This window comes from Cetorhinus maximus, chromosome 6 (genome assembly GCF_964194155.1).
Source record: "Cetorhinus maximus chromosome 6, sCetMax3.hap1.1, whole genome shotgun sequence".
NCBI lineage: Eukaryota > Metazoa > Chordata > Chondrichthyes > Lamniformes > Cetorhinidae > Cetorhinus > Cetorhinus maximus.
In genome coordinates, this window is record NC_135884.1 from 51,141,531 (window position 1) to 51,161,694 (window position 20,164).

Genomic DNA, 20,164 nt, shown 5'->3' on the forward strand with positions numbered 1-20,164 from the left:
CTTCCCTAAAGGATATTAGTGAACCAGATGGGTTTTTACTACAATCGACAATGGTTTCATGATCACCAATACTGAGACTAGCTTTTAATTCCAGATTGATTAATTGAATTTAAATTCCACCAGCTGCCATGGTGGGATTCGAACACACATTAGCGTGGCCCTCTTGATTACTAGTCCAGTGATATTATCGCAAGCCCACCACCTCCTCACGATTCCAATATTTCAAAATTTATAGCTGTTCTGATTCAAGGTGCATTATGTAAACTCCTCGGAAATATCTGAAGAATCATAACTGGGGACAGATTTCAAGCAACCTTTAAAGAGAGAGGTTGTTTCTTAATGCATGTTTTAAGTCTGAACCATTGATAGACAGTTAGGACAATCATTAAGTCGTTATGATACATGCAAGGTCTTTCTGACAGGTTTCACTCCATGTAAATTAGTTTATTTTACTGTCAGTTTGAAACATGAATTTCCATTCCATAATGCGGTTTCAATGGTTGAATTTGGTGGAATTGAGATGGGTGCAGTTCAGCCGCCTTTCATTTTTTCTCTCTCTCTTATATCCCTCTCAATAATGAGTGCTTTCTAGGTTCCAGTCTGCTCTGACATCAACTTTAATGAGCACTGCACCTTTTTCAACATCCAAATTTGAGTGACACCATTAATATAAATGGATTGACTGCTCAGCTCCTGCCCAACAATTCCACGTTACATTGTAAATTATATTTGTCATTTTACCTACCCCTCAACTTCTTAATTATTTCTCCCGTCTTTTAAGTCTCCCTTCCCTCATACCGTACAGAATTCTTTAGCTAACGAGGTGGAAATCTGCTCGCAGGCAATATCCTACATGGGTTGAGTATCTAAGCGCATGGGGAATCCATTTCTCAAACCCATATTCACTCCACAGCACCGCTCATTAATATAAGGACATGCTGCCTATAGGGCTGCCATAGACTTATCATTTGATCCTATTTGATGAATGCTCTTATTTGAGGAAAAAGGTAATCATAAAATAAAATGTAAGCCAGATACAATAACTAGTGTTGTAATCCAAATCAAATCTAATCTGTGTTATCAAATGAGTAACACTCGTTAAACTTGCTACATGATGATTTAACATCACGACACAATGCACCAGCTGAGGCAATTATGACAACAGCTTTTATTTTGAAGACAGAAGTAATCTAGTTACACACATATAAATCTGGTAATATATGAAAAAAATCCAAAACATTTAAGAGCAAATTCTCCATTTGTGAAGTGATTTAACAAGTACATTGACCAGCATCAGCCACTTGCACATAAATCAGTTTGTTCTTTTCTAGTATGCAACCTGGACTCATGCCAAGTCTGTAAAATCCTCAGTATTATCAGGATCTGCAACGAGCAGCAGGCAATTCCTCTTAGGAGACACCTCTAAGAAAGTCTGCTGTGAGGTCGTCTGTGAATGCTGATACTGTGCCAAACTCTGAAGAGGCAGGCTTGTTGGTTTGTGCTCCGAATTCTCAACAGCAGATTTTTCACAGTGCTCTGAAAACCCTACTGACTGCAACTGATCTGCAAGTTCTTCTATCAATATTTTTGGAGGCGATTTAGCAGTGGGAGTCTCTCCCAATGGGTTTTCATCTGGATACTGTGGGGCATCCATGTGCACAGTTTCTTCACCACACTTCAATTTGATCAAACCCTCTTTAACCTTTACCTCAGTTACACAGTCAGCCTCTTTTCCATGACACAAACCCTTTCCATGCATTTCCTCAGAACTACTACAGTTAGGCAAATTGTTTTCGTATGAATCAGACTCCCCTGTATCAAAGGATGAGCTACTCGATTCCTCAGAGTCATTATCCTCTTCTGTCTCACTTTCTGATGGGAGTGATTGGGGACCAGTCTTCCCTGGTTTGATCTCATTTTCTTCCTCTTGAACTAATAGTGCTGCTTTCTCCAGTTCCTCCAGTTCAAAGCCCAAATCATTCTTTGTGACTTTTACATTCTGCAGTGACTCGGCCAAGGATGCAAGCTTCTTTGACCTACAGGGGAAAGTAATAAATGTTTCAACTTCCCTATTTATTAAAAATTGTACCACACTATTTCAATACGATAATATTCTTAGCTGCATCATTCACTCTTTTATACAACATTAACAATTGAAAATTAAAAATTAATCATGAGCATCATCCAGGATCAATACTTTATTTAAGCATTACTTTTGCCACCAACTTTAAGTCCTTGAGCAGAGAATTTGCCAGTCACACTTTAATTAATTCAGAGCAATTTTAACTCCAATTACATGTTCAATTTTATACTGATAGTAAACCAAATTCCTGTATAAATCAGGAGTGCTGAAACAACTCTAATATGTCAATTCAACACTGAGATCCAACCTTAGATCCATTGATTTCATACAGTTACTTGCCAGGTATAAACACTTTGGCAGCTTGAAAGCAGTTTGGATATCTCATTAGCTTTGCAATGCCTATGTCAACTATCAGTGCCAACTTTGAATTACACTGATTATGGATGCTATTTTGCAGATTTCACTATTTAGAGACTTCTATATATGTATGAAAATCATCTCAGAGAATTAAGCAATGCTTCTAGCGATACAGGAGTGGCAGACAGTGTGAAACTTCACACACCAATAGAAGGACTGCCTCAGCTCACTTCAACCACTCTCCAAAATTATGACTTACTCCTCCAGTGGAACAGTAATATATCACATGGTGCATTATTGATACAAACAGAGCATAAAGTTCTCAGGTTTATTCAAGAGTACTGGAGCACTGCCATGTCCCATGAAACACACGCCTTCAGGAGAGGAAGCGTATGGGGAGAAAATGAGAAGATTAAAATAAAAAATTAATGTGCCATCATTAGGAAAACTCATAGGAACAGCATAGCACATTGCTATAAGACATTTATAAATCTGAGGATTGCCTGAGCACAGAACGGGTATATACATATACACACACACACACACACACACACACACACACACGGTGCACAAAACTAGAATAGGTCAGCTTTAATATTTGATTTGCTCAGGCTTTCCATTTTGAGCTAGTCAGCAAAGATTCATGGTGCTGGTGAGAAAATTAACCCCGGTGATCGAAGGAAGAGGACAATGAAAGCTAACTAGGTTCTTGGTCTCTGATCATTATCAAATTATCCCTGCTGGAAATAGAACATGAGGATAGATCCAGTAAGCGATGGCTTATTCTAGAAATTTGAAGAGGAAAGGGTGATTGAAAAGGCTGCAAGGACAGAATGATCAGCTGGAACGCATTTTCCACCCATTATACCCCTCATACAAATCTCTGCCCATTCTGGCAATTTGTACCGCTGCTCAAATTGAATTCCACAAGGTGAAAGAGTTGTCTCAACTCAGGGACCTTGTACAAATCATAGACATTACACTTTTAAACAACAGCTCAGGGTAAACCAAGTTCACTCCTTAAAACAGTTAATTGCAAAGTTAACATTAGGTTGAGTAAATGATTCTTCATAAATACTTGTAAGCATTTATACCAAATATAAAGTGATATATAACTTCTATATTACTTTTAGCAGGTGTATAATAGGTGAAAACTGCACTCCAGTTGATCATTCTGCCCTTGCAGCCTCTTCAATCTCCTTTCCTCTTCAAAGCCCTTGAATATGTTGTCACTTCACAGGTTGTGCCCATCTCTCCCTGTAAAAGGAGCTACATATTTGGGCAGCCTGTTTATCAGGAGGCAGTTTATCAGGTTAATCGTGGGGGTCACATCTCACAGCTTGGAGTATAGATTTTGTGATGGCTGTGGTCATTTAGCAAATGAGATGAATTGCTACAAGTCTGACTGATGACGATACAAATCCCACAGCAGTCGTTTGAAAGCAATATAAATGGATTGCGAGCAAGGGAGAATGTTTAAGATAACAGCAGTGACAAATAGCTGTTTATGCCTCTTAATACTTCGTAGCTATTTTTAGAACAAATTCATTTGCAGACAAAATTTTTCCATATTAAAAATTCATTAAAAGGTCCAAGATGGATCAGTATTTCTCATCTTCTTTAATATGCATATTTAAAATTACCCTGATACACTTATCTTACGATTTAAATATATGAATGGAAATCGGTCTGTCAAGCAGGGGGCTCCAAAAATGGTATAAAATATGCTTCACAATGCTTTTCATGGACAGCGCTGCAGTTCACCGGAGTGAATTTTTAAACTTTTCCAGAACATTACTGTAAAATTACCACCCACTGAGCTTTAAGATTTATGATGTGCCTGTGTGTGTGGGAAAAAACCTTGACATATATCATCACAGAAGACAAAGCTGAACTGGAAAGCCTCAGTGACACAGTCTGTTAACCAAACCTTTTGGCATAAGATCATAAGATCACAAGAAATAGGAGCAGCAGCAGGCCGTTCGGCCCTGCTCTGCCATTCAATAAGATCTTGGCTGATCTTATTGTGGCTTTAACTCCACTTTCCTGCTGGCCCCATAACCCTTGTAGATCAAAAGTTTATCTAGCCCAGCCTTGAATATATTCAATGACCCATTGTCCACTGCTCTCTGGGGAAGAGAGCTCCAAAGATAAACAATCCTCAGAGAAAAAAATTCCTCCTCATTTCAAACTTAAATGGGAGGTCCCTAATTGGCAGTATTACCATCCACCACCCTGGCAGTAGATTTCCCAAATTCCACTTACTGAATCTGTTTCCATAAGGATAGATCTTCAAATCCTTTCACTTTTACTTATCTTCTCTCATTTTGTTCTTTTATCTCCCACCCTCTTAACTGCACCTCCATTCTCCACCCCATCCCCCACCTCATAAGAAGTAATGAACTCCCTCCCAACAGCACTGTGGATGTACCTACACCACAGGGATTGCAGTGGTTCAAGGCAGCGGCTCATCACCTCCCTCTCAAGGGCAATTAGGGATGGGCGTAAATGCTGGTCTAGCCAGCAGCTCCCACATCCCATAAATGAATATGAAAAAAAATCAGGAATCATGCTTGATCCACGTTCACTAGGCCTTGCCAGTGCTATTCGACAGCCAGCTGCTGCGAAGCACATAAGGGTCACAGGGCTGATTTTCTCCAGCTTCCTGCAAGATATTCCCCACCAACAGCCTGGCTGAGAGTTACCAGACTCACCAATCTAATATCAATGCTTGGAAAAATAATGGAATCATTAGGGGCAAACTTGAGAGCTACCTATATGAGGGTGATCTTGCAAATAAGAGCCAATGCTGTTTTAGAAAGGCAAGGTTTTTTCTGATTAACTTGTCTTTGGCAGTATAATGTTCCATGTGGACAGTGAAAAACCAGATGACATTGTGCACTTAAATTTTCGAAAAGATTTGGCCAAACCAAATAAGGGCGGCAGGTGTCCTTAGTGTTGGTTGTGGTTCAGTTGGTAATATTTTCACCTGAGTAAGAAGGTTGTGGGTTCAAGTACTAGCCTGGGATAATCTAGGGTGGCACTCTAATGCAATACTGAGGGAGTGCTGCACTGTCGGAGATGCTGTCTTATGGATGAGACATTAAACAGAGGCCTCGTCTTCCCTCTTAAGGCGGACGTAAAAGATCGCATGGCACTATTTTGAAGAGGAGCAGGGGGGTTATACCTGGGTTCTGACCAACATTAATGCCTCAACCAAAATCACAAAATCAGATTATCTGGCCAATATCATATTGTTGCTGTGGGAGTTTGCTGTGTGCAAATTGGCTGCTGGATTTCCTACGTTACAATGATGACTACACTTCAAAATGTACTTCATTGGCTGTAAAGTGCTTTTGCCATTTGTGTCGTGAAAGACACTATATAAATGCAAGTTTTTCTGTTATTCCCCTGAAGGACATTAGTGACCTTTAACTTTAACCAGATGGGTTTTTACAACAATCCTGTAATTTAATGGTCACCATTACAGATACTAGCTTTTTAGTCCAGATTTATTTAATTAATTGAATTTTTATTCCCCTGCTGTTGCAATGGCATTTGAACTCGTGTCTCCAGGTAATTTGTCTAGGTCTCTGGATTACTAGTCCCATAACAAAACCACTATGCTACCATTCCCTGTTCTGTTAGGAGAAAAAGGATAGTAAAGTATTTCTTAATCTCTTAAAACAGTCCTTTGTGCTAATATGCCTGTACTGTGGTGAAAAACTGACAACTGCCTAAACAGAAAGTCATATTATTACTTCATTTACTACATTTTAAAATTGGAACCCGTTAAAAAACAGTTATTTCAAAATGCTGATAACCTGAAAGTAATGAGTATTAACCTCGACAATGCAGGGAATTTTTAAACCAAATTGGACTCCCAGTTAAGTGGCAACCAATGTATGAGCACCATAGCAACCAATGTATGAGCACCATAGCAACCAATGTATAAGCACCATAGCAACCATGCATATTTGAGAGTACAAAAGTTCAATCCTGATAAACACCATAACTAGTTTACTCAAAGGTTACACGTGGACCAGGGTTTCTATGAACTGTAGGTAAAAAATAGCCCTCTTGCAAATCTTTGAATGATGGAACGTTTAAATATTCATTCAATTCAATACATCCTAAATGAAAACATTTCACAGAAAAATGATTAGAATACTAAACTGTACTGGTGTGTCCAAGTGAATTTTGATTGTGGGCTGATTACATTGTACTTGCTGACATCTTCCATCATATGATACCAAGACATTGGCCCAGGTTTTATGGTAGGAATAACAGTGAGGCTATCAGCGCTCACTTTATTATGGAGTACATTGGGCAGCAGCTTCTGGAGACAGTACATGTGCAGTTAAATGCAGAGGTCTGAATTGCCCTGCTTCTCCACAAGCTACACTCCAACTGTAACTCACTGGCAGACTCAGCAGTGAAATTCATATAAGGGTGTGAAGTTGCAGTAGTTACCCATTACGTACCCAGAGAACATGTGTGAAAAAGTTAGGGTTTGTCCATTCAAATGCAAGTAAATTTTTAAATGGATTGGTCAGCCTTAACTACTGCCAAAGAACCTGGCACTGAAAAATTACTTTTACAAATGTGAAGGCTCATTCCTTCAGATTTTAATTCTTGCTGGAGACTTTAAAAAAAATCACATTTTAAAAACTTTTTCTTTCAGCCACTTTTATCCCCCTCTCTCTTAATCCCAACCTTTTCCCACACTTTGCTTTGCTTTCTGCACATGATTTAATGTAATGAATTAATGCAAAAAAGATGAAAGTTATGAAGATTGGAAGAAATTATGGTGGGAAAGCAGAGGTTAAGAGAAATGGTCAACAGCTTGAACAAGTAGCACAATTTAAGTAAAGACAGAAAATACTAGAAATACTCAGCAGGTCTGGCAGCATCAGTGGAGACAAAAACAGAGTTAATGTTCAGGTTGATGACCCTACATAGGAACTGGGTGCCAGACCTGCTAAGTGTTTCCAGCATTTGTTGTTTTTATTTCAGATTTCCAGCATCTGCGGATTTTATTTTGTATCACAATTTATGGACCTGGGAAGCATCTTGACCGAAGACTGCCTTAAAAAAATCAGAGCTGGAATAGCAATAGCAAAAAAATGCACTCTCCAAACTTAAAGAATTGCTCAGCTTAGAAATGAATGGAGATCGTAAGAATGATCAAAATTGTAATTTGGAGTATCTTGCTGTACAAGGCTGAAACATTGAATGTCCGCTTTTCCGGAAGTCCAAGACTACAAAGTTGTGAAATGTTGTTCTAGAGAAGGATGGAGGGGGTCAGTTTGGGAGAGGTGGCGGCATAGTGGTTTTATCACTGGACTAGTATTCCAGGGACCCAGGGTAATGCTCTGGGGACCTGGGTTCGAATCCCACCAGGGCAGGTTGTAAAATTTGAATTCAATAAAAATCTGGAATTAAAAGTCTGATGATGACCATGAAACCATTGTCGATTGTTGTAAAAACCCATCTGGTTCACTAATGTCCTTTAGGGATGGAAGTCTGTTGTCCTTACCTGGTCTGGCCTACACGTGACTTCAGACCCACAGCAATGTGGTTGACTCTTAAAATGTCCTCTAAACAAGAGCAATGAGGTTGTCTCAGAATGGTGGGGAAGGAAAGATCATTCATGAATGTCATCAAGGCAACAAGGTTAGTCTGGCCATATTCTAAGGGTTGAGCACATGCTGAAAGAGGTGACTGAAGGAAGGTTAAAGGGATGTAGACCAAGAGGGGGAAAGAGAATGATGTTGTTAGACAAGTTCAAATTCAAAATGGGAGGCTCCAATGAGCAACTGAAGAGAAAAGCATAAGACCGCAAGGCCTGGAGAAATGAGCAGGGGATCTGTCCTTAGGCCACTGCCCTTAGGCAGAACACTTCTATACGTGCTTCGACATTAAATTAATTATTCTAACTGACGCTTTCTGATTCAGATCCCGGGAGTCTCAATAAGCATTCTTCAATCTGATTGGTTGAAGAGATCATGCTATTGTTTGTCTTGTTTACAGAATGGCCAGATCCCCTGGACAGGGCACCGAGTTGAAAACTATCCTAAGTTGCCGCACAAAAGTCCACTGTAGTCTGTGTGGAGCTGTAAACATGAAGAGCGGCCAGCACCATTGGCTTACTGCAAAATCCAGGCTTTGTTTCAACTTTTAAAACGAATCCCAACCACCTACTTGAAACTAGAAGGCTCATAAATGATATTATATTCGTATCAGGAGTTCACTGTCCTGACTGAATGTCGTCTCATTTTACCATCTCCTCTCAATTTCTTTCCAGCATGGTCTTCATCCTGGCTTCTCATTATTACATTGTTATCATCTGCCATTAACAGGCATTTGAACGTGTCCTGGGGCAATTGTCTCCAACTTTCTTTCCATTTCTTTGCACAAGGAACCACCTGGCCTTTATTTAGCAGATGAATAATCCACAGGGTGAGGCATCACTGTTTCAAACTTATGTCTCAACATTTAATCTCATACCAGGATCTCATTTTGATGAATTTAAAGTAATAAATTCAATATATGAAATGCAAACAGGGCCTGGCCATTCATATTCAGGGTATCTGAAATCTAAAAAGTCACAAAGTCAAATTGGCTTTCGCTACAACCTTAATTTTTCTCAACTGAGTTGAGGAATTGTAGGTTTCTATGGAAAGATGAGGTAGTAGGGGGTCAAAATGATCTCTGTGACTAATAGTTGGCTTCTCAATAGTAATCGCCAAAGTGTGCACTTTGATTCTAGTTTGCTATATTTAAATGCGCACAAAACAAAACTACTGAACCTTTTACCTCCACTGGGTAATCCCACCCTATGGTGAGCAGAAACAGGATATCCTTCAGAGCATTGTGGTGATGGCACCTATTTTTATAGTCAGTATAGGGGCTGGGATCAATACAGGAGCATTTGAAACCATTAGAGAAAGGGGCATACTTGTTCTTGAAAGCAAGGTAAAAATTAGTCTTTCAGGCTAAGCCCAGAAGCATTGTTGGTTCTGCTTGAATGCAACATCATCTTTCCAAGTTCCCCAAAGCTTCTGAGCCTGGCACAGAAGTGTATTTATACAGCAGTGAAGTTTCTCACCAGGCTGCCAGAGATCATTAGAAACAAAGGGGGACAGGGGTGGGGCAATGATTTGGTTTAGTCCTTTAGGAGGAAAGGAAAATTGCATGTCTCCTTGGTAACTTGTCTGAAGGAATAACACATCTGGTGCCCACAGAGACAGTCACACTGGACTATCCAGCTCTCCGAAGAAAGGGTACAAGTAATGCAACAATCAAAAAAAAAAAGGACACACACTAGATATAGAAACAAAAGCTATTTAAAAAAGGCATCAATTAAATAGAACAAAATGATGTAAATCCAAACATTTTCTTGAAATGTTTCAGTCAATGGGTTAATGAAGTGCAACCTAATATAAAGTATGGCAGTATTTCAGGTTTATATAGCTGGAAGTAACAGAAAATACTATTTTTTCTGAATGCAGTATCTTACAGAGAAGTTTGTGCTATGGTCACAGTTACATTGATATAAATAGTTGCTACATCTGGTTTCTTGCAGCACTGCTCCAACTCACACCATCAATCAACTTTTCACCACTTCCTGAAAGCAGCCACCATGACTATAAAACACACAGCAACTGTTTCATTTCCTCTCCTTGAGCCTGGTAACCTACAAGGCACGGCACATCCATAGAGCACAGCCAAGTGACTGCAGCAAACTGACAAAATAATTCATGACCGTGGAAAACGAGCAACAGAAATGAAAAGGAACTCGATTTCTACCAGAGCTAGAGGCTGTAAAATACTAACCTCTTACCACCAAATAAATTTTTCCCCAACATTTTCTTCTTGTTTTTTCCTGAAAGCAGTGACCAACACTGAGGTACAGTTTCATGAACAAGGCATTGGAAGGTTCCAGGCACTTGAAAGCAATTATTCACTTAGCAGTCAAGAGTGAGTGTTGGCAGCTTATTTGACAGCTGTGGCTTCAGAGATGTGTCCACTCCTGTCATCAAACAAGCTTCACAAAAAGCAAGGATCATTGCATTGTGTATTAATAACAGAACCGTAGGTTTTGTGCCTGCCTTAACCAAGATCAGTCAACTCAGTATAGGCCAGGATTTGAACCTTGGACCTTTCTCAAATGCATGACTCAGTATTATTCCACCCTATTTTTTTCTCATGTAAGCAAATTTAATAGGGACTCATAAAAACTACAGCATCAAGAGTGTGGAGGACACATTGTACGATATCTTTACTGCGGAATTTAATGTCCATTTGGCATCTGTTGAGACTAATTGCTGTCTGTCCAAGTGATCACGTAAAACAAAGGTTTTCACTGCAGATAACATTATCACATTCTAAAAATTCACTTGATAAAGCCTGAGCTCTTAACATACCCCTCATTCCAATCCCAAATGTAAACCCTGCATTACCTAACATCAAGGAAGCTGTCATCGCTGGCACAGAGGAGCCCAATATTCCAATCTTTCCATAAAACCATCCACTTATGAAATGCATAATGACTTCTTCATTCAAGATGCAGGAAACCCAACAGCAGCTGAAATACTGCTTCCATATCATACAGCAAGTATTTTAGCAGCAAGGTGCAGATATTTATACACCAGCAGATAAGTTTTCATCTTAGTTTCATACAGTCGGAATCAGAGTTTTAAATCACCAATTTTACACTGCAGTGTTTTGGACAATTAAGAGGGAATCTGGAGGCCCAGAAGTAACTTACATTGCAATATGGCAAACAAATTCATCAATGAGTGCCATAAACACAAGTTCTTAATTCAGCTTTGAGAGCACAATTTTAAGATCAATCTCGGACATCTCCCTGGACCTTAACACTACCAAGAATGTCTAAGTAATAGTCAAATTAGGCAGGGAAGTATGTACAAATTAAATTATAGAAACTTGGGTGCGGGAGGTGATCAAGCATTCATTATGTCCCTGCCTGTGGCAATACTACCTCCTCCAATCCGAATTCCTGTTGTTCCCTGTAGCATTTAATATATTTCTGTTTCAAACGGTCAGCTAATTCCCCTATTATGCTGATTAGCCGCTTGTAGTAAAGCATTCCAAATCCCTTTGATCTTCTATGAAAAACATTTTGCCTAATTCCTTTCCTCTGCCTCTTTTGCTAATTCTGGGCAAATACCTCATTACCCATCCGCTTATCAATAGCAATCTCATTTCATCATTTACCCTCGAAAATTATACAAACATTTGGAATACTTTAATACTATTACATTTTCTTTAGCTCCAATGAAAGCAGCCATAGTTTTTTTTATCATTTATCATAACTCTATCCTATTATTCTCATGGAAAATATGTAGTGCATGTCGCCGAGGATCTATAGGCATAGTGTCTCAAATCCGGCTATCCGAAAATTAGAAATGTCCCAAAGCCAGGCATCTTTTTAAGCTGCCACGCATGAATTTTAATTATTAGACGAGTAAAATAACTTACTGGTTTTTGGCTAGGTGCCGCATTGGCCTGCTGACTAGTTACCAACTTTATGCGTCTGTCCTTTCCTGCGCTGAGTGGTCCAAGCAATTCTTGGCCCAACCTGACCTGCTCAACCCAAACCCCATCAAGGTCTGAAATCTGGTACGGACTTAGTCCCGAGGTTACTGGTTTTGAGGCACTGTACCTGTATTAGCAACACAATGTTGGCCAATGTGTTAGAGGCAGGATGGAACTTACAGTAGGACTCACTGCAAATAGTGTATTTTACAGCAAGCAAAATCGCTTACTTATCAAACAGCAAAGCAAACAAAGCTTATTTTAAAAACTCTACAAAATGCGACAAAATAAATGCATGACCAAAACAACAATAACTTCTTCCAATAAAAGCAGGGTGACCTGCAGCAGAACAGTGAGTGGAGGATAGTTACATAATAGAAATGATGTGCGTAAACTCAATCCCAGTCAATTATAGCAGCGCGGACTCCAAGCCCGATTGATGGAGCAATTACCCAATTATCTCCATTCTGGGCAGGAATCGTGGTATCACCAATAGCAGCCTGGTTTCCAAGGCTCAACTATCTTTTCCACAATGGGGTGCTCAAAATTACTAAATATGGTTACTGTCAGCAAACTCATGTCTTGCACTGACTTATGCTATCACCTCACCTTTGTTGAGTGTCTTTGTATATCAAGCAAAGGACCTTCTCATGCTAGGCAAACATGACAACTACTGCATTATAAAACAGGCTTTGTCAAATTTTAATGTTAGTCTCAGAGGTCTACTTGTGATTGATATTCTTGAGAACAAAGAAAAGGGCAATATAATTGATGATTTGAACTCAGATCTACAAAAGCAATGCTCTGTTATTTCTGCATTACAATCCTGATGCTTTAATTTTAGTTTGTCATTAGAAATGCAATTGCACAGATTCACTTCACTTGATTTGAAGTTGCAACTGCTGTTGAGTGACATGCTGCTGAACTCTGCTGCTGCTCCCACCTGTGTTTTTACTTTTGGTAAGGTGAATTCTTGTGAATTCGAACCCCCTTCCAGTTTCCAGCCTTCTTGGTCTACCTAGACCTCTCCTTCACTTCCTCACCTGATTACAGTTTCTGCAGAAATTGCCATAAGGTGGACCACCCAAGTTCTATAGCACCCTTACTCACCATAATCTACTTCCTTCTGAACTCACCGCTTTCCAAACTCTCTGCTCTAAGCTGAATATCAGAGTGGCAGTGGGGGTGCTGTTGGCATATGTTGGACAGGCCTCTACCTGGACACCAACTATCTGACTGACTAACAGCCCTGTCTTCCTCTGGACCATAACCCTCCAGGAAACACCATTACCTCTCAGACTGCCAGTGATTTCATATGCTCTGGAGATTCCTCTCACATTCACTTCACTGTCTCCAATATCAGAGTTAGCTAACTTTGCACAGGCCTAAAATATGTAAATAGAATATCCCAACAATTGCTTCCTCCTGCCCACTCTTATCTTAATTCTATAGTTTTCTTGGTCTATTTTTACATCTTCTGTCACCTCAATGATTTCAGATTCTCCAGCCCAATTAATGCTTTTTTCACCAGACATTTGCATTTCCATCCCTTCAGTATCCAAGCCCTTTGCCTTTTCCTTTGATAGTTGTGCATCCTGACCCCTTTCACCACAACCCAGATACACTGATGGAACTCAGAAAAAGGATGGACTCTTTATACAAAGTGGATGGGAAGAAGCATATTCTTGGTAATATGTGGTCTTATAGTAGATATATATGGAAAGTCCATTGCTAGAGATGGGAAGAGAGTGACAGCAAGGAAAGCACAAACACAACCTTGTCCCACTTGGGTTTAAGTTGCTCTCATGCTGAACAGCATCATTTATCTCCTCCATAAACGATGCAGCTTTTCTTATTTTTTTGCTGAATACTTGGAACAGTCTCAACTTAAATTTTTAAGCCTCCTCCCTGACCCATTCTCCATGACACTGCATCTTTCTGTTGTCACTTTCTATTTTCACCCTTGCCTTTCTGTGCTTCCCTGCACCCATCTCTAGCAATGAGTTTTACACATAGACTTCTAAAATGATCAAAAATGTGTATCTTCCTGTCCTTGTGTAGAGTTCCCCACCCACCCGAGTTTGTATAATGCATCTGCTGACTATTTTCTTACCAGAACCTCTGTCCTGCAGCCAAGTTTTCTTTTCAACTCTGGTTCCCTGACCAGATCTGCCCCATTTTCCCTCACTCTGTCTTTACCTCCCTTTTTCCTCTCATGACAATGACAGTGATTGTCTCATCCTCAACCAAAAACTTTGAGATTCACCAGATGATTTTCCACCATTTCTGCCAACAACAGCATGCCATCACAAAACACATCTTCTCCTTTAATGGGCAGGCCTGTGCATCCTGTAGACCCTATGCTCATTCTTCTATTGCCTTGGCTTCCAGTTACCTCTCTTCTGGAACTTTGCTGGGCAACTACAGCAGATGCAATACCTGTCCATTTACCTCTTTCCAAACAGAACACACACTTTACCTTTAGCAAATTCAGGCCTTCGCTATTGTCCCCATTTTCTTAGAACAATAGGTCTGTCAGCACTGGGAGGAGGGGGTGTGCATTAACGTTTGGATGTACATCCTCCAGCAGCTAGGGTGTTGGTCTGTCCTGTTTTTGAGCGTTAACAAGCCTGCTGTGCATGTAATTCGTATTTATATCTATTTTCCGCAATTCCCATTTTATGCCTTGTCTCTGTCCATCTTCCAGCTCATTTAATGGCTTTGAATTGCCCGAAAGATAATTAGCTCTTTAGATCTGGTTAGACCCGTTGGCTGTTCAGTTAAGTCATTAACTACTCTCTGTGACAAGAGTATGCTTTCCTGATACTTGATTTTTACCTGTTGCCTTCAACCCAGCTTGCTTTGGTTTTTACCTAATTAAAAGTTTACTTATACAAACATACAAATTAGGAGGAGGAGTTGGCCACTCGGCCCTTCGAGCCTGCTCCGCCATTCAATATGATGGCTGATCTGATTTGAGCCTCAACTTCACATTCCTGCCTACCCCCATTAACCTTTCACCCCCTTGCTTATCAAGAATCTATCTACCTCTGCCTTAAAGATATTCAAGGACTCTGCCTCAACCACCTTTTGAGGGCGGGAATTCCAAACTCTCACAACCGTCAGAGAAAAAACATCTTCCTTATCTCTGTCGACCCCTTATTTTGAAGCAATGACCCTGAATTCTAGATTCTCCCACAAGAGGAAACATCCTTTCCACATCCACCCTGTCAAGCCCCCTCAGGATCTTATATGCTTCAATCAAGTTGCCTCTTACTCTTCTAAACTCCATCTCCCAAATTCCAATTCTAATGGAGGGTCTACACCTGAAATGATAACCTTTTTCCTCTGCAGATGCTGATGGACCTTCTGTGGTATCCAACAGTTTCTTTGCTGAATTCAATTTCCAGCATTTGTCACTTCTCTTCATTCAATTAGTTCATTCACTCCCACTTACCATCATTTTATGCATCTTTGACTGAAAGGGCCAAGTACATCAGGGATTAATGTCACAAAAATATCATTTTAATTTATTCTTAGGTGAATAATCAGCATCATTGAATTTTAGCTCATAGAAGACACAGGTACTGCCTTTTAAAATGCAAATATGTCCCACAGTGTTGACCTGTTAAATCACTAAAATAACACTAAGATAAAAGCAAAAAAGTGCGGATGCTGGAAATCCAAAACAAAAATACCTGGAAAAACTCAGCAGGTCTGGCAGCATCTGTGGAGAGGAGCACAGTTAACGTTTCGAGTCCGAATGACCCTTCAACAGAACTAAGCAAAAATAGAATAGAGGTGAAATATAAGTTGGCCTTAATTAGCACATTCCTCAGATAATATCAGCACCTTCAACACCTCTTTGTCCTTTTGTCTGTGACATCTTTTAGTTATCTCCACCTATCACTGGCCCTCTATCCAGCTCTACTTGTCCCACCTCCCCCCGCCCCGCTCCCCTTAAACTAGCTTATATTTCACCTCTATTCTATTCTTACTTAGTTCTGTTGAAGGGTCATTCGGACTCGAAACATTAACTGTGTTCCTCTCCGCAGATGCTGCCAGACCTGCTGAGTTTTTCCAGGTATTTTTGTTTTCACTAAAATAACAGTTTGAATCAAATTGACTCAACAGTTACAATCAATATACCATGAGTTACTAATCTTTTGAATAGCACGCAGCGTTACATTTTCTTTTTTGAAGAATGATGGAATTTCAATAATATTCAAAGGGATTAAGCACAATCTGTTCACAACAATTTCTCTAAAAAAGCAATTGGACTTGATTATAGTACACCTCTACATAGTCCAAATATACCACATTTCTGAAACAGCTTAGGTGCAAATCCTGGCAGGAAGTCAAAACTTTTAAAGGCAGTCCTCACGGATTAGTCAATGTGGAACAAAAATGCTAGAATGCAGCTCCAAACATGCTGCACTTTTTGCTCACTGGAAAAACGGCTCCATTTTAAGGTGCCAACAGGAGGGGGAAAACATATTCCTGCCAGCCGACTGCTTTACCATCAAGCAACATGCCTCAAGCTGACCTGACCCCACAAAGGTATACAGGCCATCTGTCCCACCTCCATGTCTGAATCCAACTGGGAACTCTTCTCCTGTGCAACTTACAATTGACATTAAAGCCATTTTATTTTTATTTTCCTTCTGTTAAAAAACAAACCGCACATGAATTCTTATACTGTCACTGCGTATTCTTCCTGCTTAAAAAAAGCCGACTGACTGGTCTGAGTGACAATGTCTATGCAGTAACATGAATCACAACCCCTGCTTTCGTGGAGTATCATCAAGTCACCTCTTCCCCTCACCCTCCAATAAAAGTACAAGCAGCTAACATCACATCCCTAAACAATTGCTTTGAAACTTTTAGAAGATACTCAACATGGAAGTGGGAGTGCTGGTAAAGCCCATATTAAATTTGCCTTTATAAATTCCATCACTGAGCCCACCAACAGTTATACTATTGGGGACCTGAGCTTCATTAATACCCCTGCAGTAACAACTTGCATTTACAGAGACGCAAAAAAAAGTTCCAAAACGCTTCACTGAGGCACAAGGAAAAATGGAAACTGAAAGAAATAATGACAGGGGTAACCAAAAGCTTGGTCCAAGAGATGGGTTTTAAGGAGATTCTTTAAGAAGGACAAAGGGGTGGAGTGATTTAGGGAAGAAATTCCAAAGCATGCAGTTTCAGCAGCTGAAGGCACAACCTTCAATGATGGGCGAAGTGAGGAGGGGGACAAAGAGAGGCTGTAATCAAGAGGGTTCTAGAGCTGAAGAAGGTTACTGAGATGGGGGCAAGGGATTTAAACACCAGGATGAGTATTTTAAATTAGAGATGTTGGACGGTCAGGTAATGTTACACAGTTGGAAACAGGTCAGCATCACGACAGGAAAGAACATGGATTTGGAAACTCAGCTTGGAGTGGAATAAGACAATGGCAATATGAACAGAATGGCTCATCCCAAGATAGCGATCAGGGAGGGGTTAAATTTGATGGTGCGAGTTGAGAGCTTGTGGCCAGGGTCGAAGGCATTGGCTTACCTGGAAGAGACTACAGCTCATCCAAGATTGCTTTATTTATTCTTAAACTAATTTCAATATAATTGCAAGAAGAGATGAGTTGCCCATTTTTTGTCAATGACTCATTTCCCATTTACGACTACAAACAAAGTAATGGGTAAAAAGTATTCTTTAAAAACTGTCCTCCTGTCAGACCAAGGCACGTTACAGGAACTGGCAAAACACTAGCTTTTGAGTTCTCACAGAATGCTGGACAATGCAGTAACGTTTCAATAAAAGACTAGCCAGCAGAGCCCAAAGTCCTCCCCGTTCCAGGTAGATTCTAGGCAGCAAAATCATTAAATTCAATCATATTTTGAGAGAAAAAAATTAGAACTGCTTCTATGTCAAAGAGCAACAAAAGCTTTGAAAAACTGGCTTGCACTTAAAGTTGGAAATAAATATCCTCGGATATGGAGTAACAGTGTAAACAACACAACAGTTCAAGGTTATTCAATCATTTTGCGTGAAGTGCTTTGGGTTGTTTGAGATGTGCAATAAGGCACAAGAAGAAGCGTTACTTGTATCTTTAACTGTCTTTGTATTGTGCAAGATTTGGACCAACGAAATATGGGGTCTTGTGCAATTGGCTGCAACCAGGAGATAAACGGTTGATTTGCCAACACCAATAGCTTGGAAGTCTAGGTCTGCCTGTCATGTGCTGGCCAATTCAGCAGCATATTTACCTCTGAGTTACAACCAGCCATGTGGGAGCAATGCAGGTGAACCCAAATGTGCCCATCTAGTTTTGGCATTGTGTAAAAGCATCCTTAAAAAAAAGCTCACTCCCACACTTTACAATTCAACATGAATAGAACTGACTCAATAAAAAAATAGATAATTGGAAGCAAACAGGCAGGCAAATCCTTCACATTTACAGTCTTGCAGTGTCCTTGAAAGCAATTGCCAACTCGCCCTTCAATTTAAAACAAAGCAGTTATATTTCAATGTTAAACAAAGCAATGGTGTGAAAAGTACTCGTGCTTCCCTCCAGCATTTGTGTTTACTCAGGCTGCTGTAATTCACCTAGCTGGAGGGCAAACACAAGTGTTGACTGATTACAACCTCTCCTGTCACTTGAATGACATGCCACAAATACAATTAATCCTCTGTTTATTTAAGAAGCTTCACACACTCCACAATGAACAAGTAACTCTCTGCTGGCTAAACTCCAGCAAGTTATGTTGTAAAATCCAAGATCAGATTTCAGTGGTTAGAGTGTCAGATGAAAAGGCAGTCACTACAGGATTTTGCACAAACTCAGTAGAGTAACATTGATTCCACTGAAGCAACTGCCTGATAAATGATAAAGTTCTAAAAATGAACTGATAATTGGAAAAGCCACTTTTAAATTAGTGATTACTAACATACTCATTCCTCCCTAAATTCCAACACCATACAAAATTTACACGTCCCTGCACACCCTGATTTGATGTTTTTAAATGCTTAAAAATGGTGAGGACTGGGCACTTAACCTAAGGACAGAAAGTAGCAAGTGGGAATAGTTAGTTGTTTTTCGGACTGCAAGGTGGTAGACAGTGGTGCTCCGCCAGGGTCAGTGTTTGGATCTCAGCTTTTTTTGCCAAATTTAAATGACTTGGATCTTGGAATATAGAGTAAAATTTCAAGATTTGCTGATGATACCAAACTTGGGAGAGGCAAAACAGTGAGAATGATACAAATTGCCTGCAACAGGACATAGACAGGTTAACAGGATGGACAGGCAAGTGACAGAGATGGAATTTAATACAGAAAAGTGTGAAGTGATACATTTTGGCAGAAGGGATTGGGAGAGATGACATGGAATAATGGCACATTTCTCAAGAGTGTGCTGGGACAGGGGGGCCTGGGTGTGCGTGTGTATCGAACTTTGAAGGTGGCAGGGCATATTGAGACAGTGGTTAGCAAAGCCAATGGGCTCTTGGGCATAAAAAGAGGCATTGAGGACAAAAGCAGGCAAGTTTTGCTTAAATAAAGCTCTGGTTAGGCCCCAGTAGAGTATTGCATCCAGGTCACATCACACTTTATGAAAGATGCGAAGAGGAGATTTACCAGAATGGCTCCAGGGATGGGGAGTTTTAGCTACAAGGTTAGGTTGGAAAGGCTGGGAGTGTTTTCTTTGCAGCAAAGGAGAATGAGAGGGGATTTGATAGAGGTGTACAAGATTATGGCAGGCTTAGACCGACAAGGAAAAACTCTTCCTATTAGCTGATGATACAAGGACTAGGGGACACAGGTGTAAGAGTTTGGGCAACAGATGGAGGGGGAATGTTAGGAAGGCCCTTTTTATGCAGCGAGCAGTAATGATCTGGAACTCAATGCCCACAAGGGTGGTGGAAGCAGAAACAAAGATTTCAAAAGGAAACTGGATGGGCACTTGAAGGAAATAAGCTCGCAGGGCTACGGGGACCGAGCAGGGGAGTGGGACTGATTGGATTAATTCATGGGAAGCCAGCAAGGACTCGGTGGCCCGAGCGGCCTTCTTCTACGCTGTAAATGACTCTGTATGCCAGGAATTATACTCAAATTCATGCTTTCTTCATAAATTCAACAATCATTTGTCTTTACAAGTTACCATGT

At 40.2% G+C, this 20,164-nt stretch overlaps 1 protein-coding gene across 2 annotated transcripts in view; it reads right to left on the reverse strand.

Annotated features, from left to right (window-relative positions):
• Positions 1 to 1,149: 1,149 nt before the first annotated feature.
• Positions 1,150 to 20,164, reverse strand: part of shq1 (SHQ1, H/ACA ribonucleoprotein assembly factor) — a 124,225-nt gene continuing 105,210 nt past the window's right edge. For both annotated transcript variants that reach the window (XM_078543724.1, XM_078543723.1), the window contains one exon: positions 1,150 to 2,036. In XM_078543724.1, coding sequence (XP_078399850.1) covers positions 1,346 to 2,036 — 691 coding nt within the window. In that variant the 3' untranslated portion in view covers positions 1,150 to 1,345. The remainder of the gene's footprint in view (positions 2,037 to 20,164) is intronic.